Here is a 6,089-nt window from a genome sequence, read left to right on the forward strand (position 1 = left end):
TGACATAGTACTCACTGGTGTCGTTGAAGGGCACCTTCTCCTGGATGACACAACTGCTCTGTTTCACCTGTCTGTTGAGCTCTGACTGGCACTTCCTCAACTGCTGCTGACTAGAGGACAGCAACACAATTAGACCCAACCAAATCATGAGAAAACAAAAATTATTATTTGACACATAGGAAGGAATTAACAAAAAAAACAGAGCAAACTAGAATGCTATTTGGCCCTAAACAGAGAGTACACAGTGGCAGAATACCTGACCACTGTGACTGCACTTCCTGACCTCCTGTCCTATGTATGAACATATTAGAGACACATATTTCCCCAGGATTACACAGATCCAAAGAAATTGAAAACAATCCCAATTTTGATAAACTCCGATATTTACCACGGTGTGCCATCACAGCAGCAGGATTTGTGACCCAATGCTACAAGAAAAGGGCACTCAGTGAAGAACACCATTGTAAATACAACCCATATTTGTTTATGTTCCCTTTTTTACTATTTGCACATCGTTACAACACTGTATATATACACATAATATGACGTCTGTAATGTATATTCTTTTGAAACTTCTGTGAGTGTAATGTTTACTGTTCATTTTTATGATTTATTTAACTTTTGTATATTATCTACTTCCCTAGCTTTGGCAAGGTTAACATACGTTCTCCATGCCACTAAAGCCCTTAAATTGACATTGAATTGAGAGAGGGGAGAGGAGAGAAATAGTCAACGACCGCTCAGTGACCATACTAAATTGCGACCCCATTCACAACAACCCACATATGCATTATTCTAACCCTCATTATTGCTTCATTTTAAGTCTTCTGCTATAGAAATATAAGAAGGTTTTTACCATTCCTCTGTCTGAACTCTGCACTCATTAGATTCCCTCTCCAGATTCTGGGATTTCACCTGTAAGACACAGCAAATGGCATCATGTATTACATCATCAATAACAAATTCATGAGTTTAGCCCCTCTCTTCCTCCTCCAATTATTCCCCCTCCCTCACCTCTAGTCTGGCCTGGGCACTCTGCAGTCTCTCTATAGTGTCCATGTATTTGGAGGCGAGTTCGTCCACTACTCTCCCCACCTCCCCTCCCTCTCACCTCTAGTCTGGCCTGGGCACTCTGCAGTCTCTCTATAGTGTCCATGTATTTGGAGGTGAGTCCGTCCACTACTCCTCTCACCTCTAGTCTGGCCTGGGCACTCTGCAGTCTCTCTATAGTGTCCATGTATTTGGAGGTGAGTCCGTCCACTACTCTCCCCACCCTCTCACCTCTAGTCTGGCCTGGGCACTCTGCAGTCTCTCTATAGTGTCCATGTATTTGGAGGTGAGTCCGTCCACTATGGCCTGGTGCTGTTCGTGGTCTCTCTCCAGCTCCTCCAACTGGACCTTCAGCTGAGACTCCTGCTGCCTGTGCTGCTCATCAGCCTCATAAAACTTAGAACAGAAAATTACTTTATTGTCCATCCAAGGATAAAATATTTATTTGTGCATTACCTTGTTTTTTTATGAAGAATCATAAAATCATCAACCATAGACATGAACAGACCAGCACACAAGTGCAACTGGTCAAATACATAATGATGTACACATATTCAAAACAGTAGTCTCTTGGTATACACTAGTCCATACATGCATACACTCCCATGTCTCAGACAGACCTGGATGTGAAGCCTCTCGTTCTCCTGGATCTTCTTCTGCAGGTCCTCATCAAACACACTCTGGGTCTGCTGCAAGCCCTGCTGGGAGGGGGAGTCCCCTTTGTTCTGGTGGAGAGAAAGTACCTTTGAGATTCACTACATTGCAGTCGAACTGATGAGAATCACTGATCGACAAATCAACTTTGCATCCCAAATGACATGTCTGATTGTGGGGTGTGCCCATTTCCTTGTCGAATATTTGCCATTTTAGCAGGCGCCTTTATCCAAAGAAACTTACAGTCATGTGTGCAAACTTTTTACCTATGGGTGATCCTGGGAATCAAACCCACTATCCTGCCGCTGCTAGCGCCATGCCTTAACAACGGAGCAAGAGGACCAGTGTGTCTCTACCTTGCTCTTCTGGCCCTTGGCTTGGCTGGTAGCCAGTTCCTCCTGCAGCAGCTCTACTCTCTTAGCCAGCTGCTGGTTCCTGAAGGAGAGACTGTCCATCTCCTGCTCCACCTTCCTCAGGCTCTGCTCTCGCTGCTTCATCTGCTCCTGTAGTGTATGGGTGGAGAAGACGCTCAGTGAGGGCTCAAAACATACAATGCCATTGACTGAACGCTAGGGCTGTTGCAGTGACCGTATTATCGCCACACCGGCAATCATGTGTCATGACCTCAGTCATATTCCACGTGACCGTTGAGTCACTGTAATCTCCTCTATGCACTAGTAGTATCATGCATTAGTAGTACCAAACTGGCTAACTACCATCAGGTCGTTAATGACCTGGTACTCAGGGCTCTATTGTTCCTCTAACCACTGATACATTTTCCCCCCACCTTTATTTAACCAAGTAGGCCAGTTGAGAACAAGTCAAATGGAAAATCTCCTCAAACACATCATCAAAACAGTGTCATGCTTTTAAAACACACCGTTAGGCTACATGTTTTACTTCACTGTGATCAATTTGAAGAAAGAAGTTCCACAGATTGAAAACATAGTGGAAGTTGTTTTTACCATCAAGGACCACTTTGGAAACAAGAGTTTGAATTAATACTTTCAAGTGATATCCTCTGGGTCCACATTGTACATTTTGTTCTATAGGTCTGTAACCCAAAATAAATGCAATGCTCGTTGTAGATGTTTCAGAGCCAAACACAATGGACAGCACTTTAAAAAAAAAAAAAATTTTTACCTTTATTTAACTAGGCAAGTCAGTTAAGAACAAATTCTTATTTTCAATGACGGCCTAGGAACAGTGGGTTAACTGCCTGTTCAGGGGCAGAACAACAGATTTTGTACCTAGTCAGCTCGGGGGTTTGAACTTGCAACCTTCCGGTTACTAGTCCAACGCTCTAACCACTAGGCTACCCTGCCTAGGTGAAGATTAATTTAAAGCATTTAAGACGTTGCATTTAGAAGAGCTATACGCATAGGCCTATATGAGAAGCCCAACATAAATCATTTAAAAATGTAACAATACAATGCCTTATTGCCTACTGCATATTACACACAGCAGAAAAACCTTTTTGTTTTAGATTTATGTCATCTTTGGTACATGATTGGTCTGGCCCCTACTCAAATTAAACTTATTCTAGTCGTCCCCTTGAGTGTGGACTGTATTATTATGCATACTGGATGGACTGGTTACCTTTTGAATAGCCTAGTCAGGGCATTTTTATATTTTCATAATTAATAAGCTGACACATTACCTTTAGACACAGAATATCTCACCACTGTGTTTCCTTCTCCTTCATTCCTTTCTCAAGCGTGCAGAGATGGGGGTTGTCAACAGTTTCATTAAATGTGTTTAAAATGAAATGAAAACATGTTACTATCGATGATCCCAAAAAGATTTCACTTGGTTTCCCAAATCAAGTATTGGGTAAATACAGGAACATGGTTGAAGAGCCCCTGGCATACAGAGTTTGGGCAGAATATCACCTGTCGCACAGCGAGAGCCTGCATGCTCCTCAAACAGTGGTGGATGCGTGGAGTGAAATAAGTGTCCTTATCAGCCCAGACATATCTATATGCAGTCCTGTGTGAAGTGTCCTTATCAGCCCAGACATTTCTATATGCAGTCCTGTGTGAAGTGTCCTTATCAGCCCAGACATTTCTATATGCAGTCCTGTGTGAAGTGTCCTTATAAGCCCAGACATTTCTATATGCAGTCCTGTGTGAAGTGTCCTTATCAGCCCAGACATATCTATATGCAGTCCTGTGTGAAGTGTCCTTATCAGCCCAGACATTTCTATATGCAGTCCTGTGTGAAGTGTCCTTATCAGCCCAGACATATCTATATGCAGTCCTGTGTGAAGTGTCCTTATCAGCCCAGACATTTCTATATGCAGTCCTGTGTGAAGTGTCCTTATCAGCCCAGACATTTCTATATGCAGTCCTGTGTGAAGTGTCCTTATCAGCCCAGACATTTCTATATGCAGTCCTGTGTGAAGTGTCCTTATCAGCCCAGACATTTCTATATGCAGTCCTGTGTGAAGTGTCCTTATCAGCCCAGACATTTCTATATGCAGTCCTGTGTGAAAGCAGAGTTTTGATGGTTGCCACTAAAAAGAAGATTCCAGCTGCTACTACAAGTATTTCTCAGCTGCTCCCCTATAAAACCGGAGTAGCTCACCCATTCAATTCTCTGGCAACAGCGCTGTTGGAAATTCCTGCAGTCCGCATACCAACTGCACGCTCATTCAAAAGTCATCTGCGTCATTATGTTGTGTGATAACACTGAACATTTTAGAATGTGCTTTTATTGTGCCCAGCACAGATGCACTTATGTAATGATCATGTTGTTTAAAAAGCTTATTGATATAACACACCTGTCAGGTGGATGGACTATTTTAACAAAGGAGAAATGCTCACTAACAGGGATATAAACAAATTTATACACAATTTTCCTATGAAAAATGGGACCAACACTTTACATGTTACGTTTATATTTTTGTTCAGTATATATTATTCTTACAATAAAATCCTATAATATAAAATAATGGCATGAGACTTTTAAACATATATTCTCTACTAAATGAACAAGCCTACAGCCTATATGACATGCCGCACAGCCAGAGAACATACAGTAGGCCAGAAAATACATTTTCTTCATATCATAATATTTCTTTAGACCTGACTAAAATAATGGATTTATTGTGACGGTGTATATTAAATGGATTTATTATCCTTTTAAAAATGTAGATGTTGAAAAAGGCGCATCAGCAGCGTGTATGGTGGAGGTCTGGCGATGCTAAACATGCTAATTTGCGTGAGACCAGCAGTCATTTGCATGACAATAACTGGCTGACAACATGAGTGCCACAGCCCTACTGAATGCATACAAGGCCTTTCAAGTCAATCAAAATTCCCTGTTTTTTGTTATTGAAATCATGGTTGGAGTGTCCCATTCCAGCTTATTTCCCCCTCGTTTCAGAAATCCTTTCACCAGGATTTCTGAGGGGAAAGGGAGAGATGAGCAAAACTATTCCAGTGGGCTCTGAATGGTTGTGTACCTTCAGAGAGGTGGAGCTAGCCTGCTCATCTACCACGCCCTTCTTCAAGACTTGGTTCTGGGCCCGGAGCTATGGAGACATGGGAGTACAGACACAGATGTAGGTCTACTACAACACACAAATGTCCAAAAGTTCACACAGACAAGCTCTAAAGACCAAAATGGCCAATTCAGCATCAAAGCAAAGCAACATAGCTATTTTATGGATTTTGTGTGAGATTTCATCCATATTTCATGATTTAACAATATAACTCCACATACATTTTCTAAGGTTGTGTGAATAAATGTCACTAATTATTGGGCAACTACACACCACATATGGGAACATACAATGTCAGCGCTTCTTCCAAATAACCGGATATGGGCCTGAGGAGGGGGGGTATGTCATTTCACAACAGCCAGAAAGGAAACACCATGCATTTCCTCCACTGCCTGTCAGCTGACAAAGTGTGGGTCACGAGGATGGTTTTATATTAACCAAATCTAGTCACAAGTTAACAGACATTTATTGTAATAATGTCTACAAAGGGTTTTAGGATGGGTACTACTGACATGGCTACCAATCAATTTTCTATGGTTAGGGTAACATGAAGGAGTTTAAATTACATGGCTGGCCATGTTTTACTCAGGCTGTGTAACATAGCCAAGTATAACATTGTGTTCAGAGTAGTGGTTCCCAACCAGGGGTACTAGGATCCCTTTGGGTACTTGGCCTATCCACAGGGGATACTATAAAAGACTCAATGGTAAAACGCACAACGGGGTAACGTTACTTCTGTGCAGTCGGTGGTACCCTAACCGAAAAAGATTGAGAACCAATCGTTTAGGGTGGCTTCTGTTCACGATTCACTTCCTGTCTGTCAATAAGTAGACCTACCAAACGTTAACTACCTTCCTTGCAATCCATGAACGTTACATAT

At 42.0% G+C, this 6,089-nt stretch overlaps 1 protein-coding gene across 2 annotated transcripts in view; it reads right to left on the reverse strand.

Moving 5' to 3' along the window:
• LOC115112837 (protein phosphatase 1 regulatory subunit 21-like) overlaps window positions 1-6,089 on the reverse strand; it is a 47,850-nt gene that overhangs the window by 41,183 nt on the left and 578 nt on the right. Inside the window, exons 2-7 of one of the 2 annotated variants that reach the window (XM_029639832.2) lie at window positions 5,171-5,239; window positions 2,061-2,207; window positions 1,671-1,775; window positions 1,282-1,446; window positions 857-915; window positions 16-110 (exon numbers count right to left, since the gene is read on the reverse strand). In XM_029639832.2, coding sequence (XP_029495692.1) covers window positions 16-110; window positions 857-915; window positions 1,282-1,446; window positions 1,671-1,775; window positions 2,061-2,207; window positions 5,171-5,239 — 640 coding nt within the window. Of the gene's footprint in view, window positions 1-15; window positions 111-856; window positions 916-1,014; window positions 1,105-1,281; window positions 1,447-1,670; window positions 1,776-2,060; window positions 2,208-5,170; window positions 5,240-6,089 lie in introns of those variants that run through there. The other variant, XM_065012597.1, reaches the window with a different exon arrangement.

The sequence above is a fragment of the Oncorhynchus nerka genome, linkage group LG28, assembly GCF_034236695.1.
Source record: "Oncorhynchus nerka isolate Pitt River linkage group LG28, Oner_Uvic_2.0, whole genome shotgun sequence".
Taxonomy (NCBI): domain Eukaryota; kingdom Metazoa; phylum Chordata; class Actinopteri; order Salmoniformes; family Salmonidae; genus Oncorhynchus; species Oncorhynchus nerka.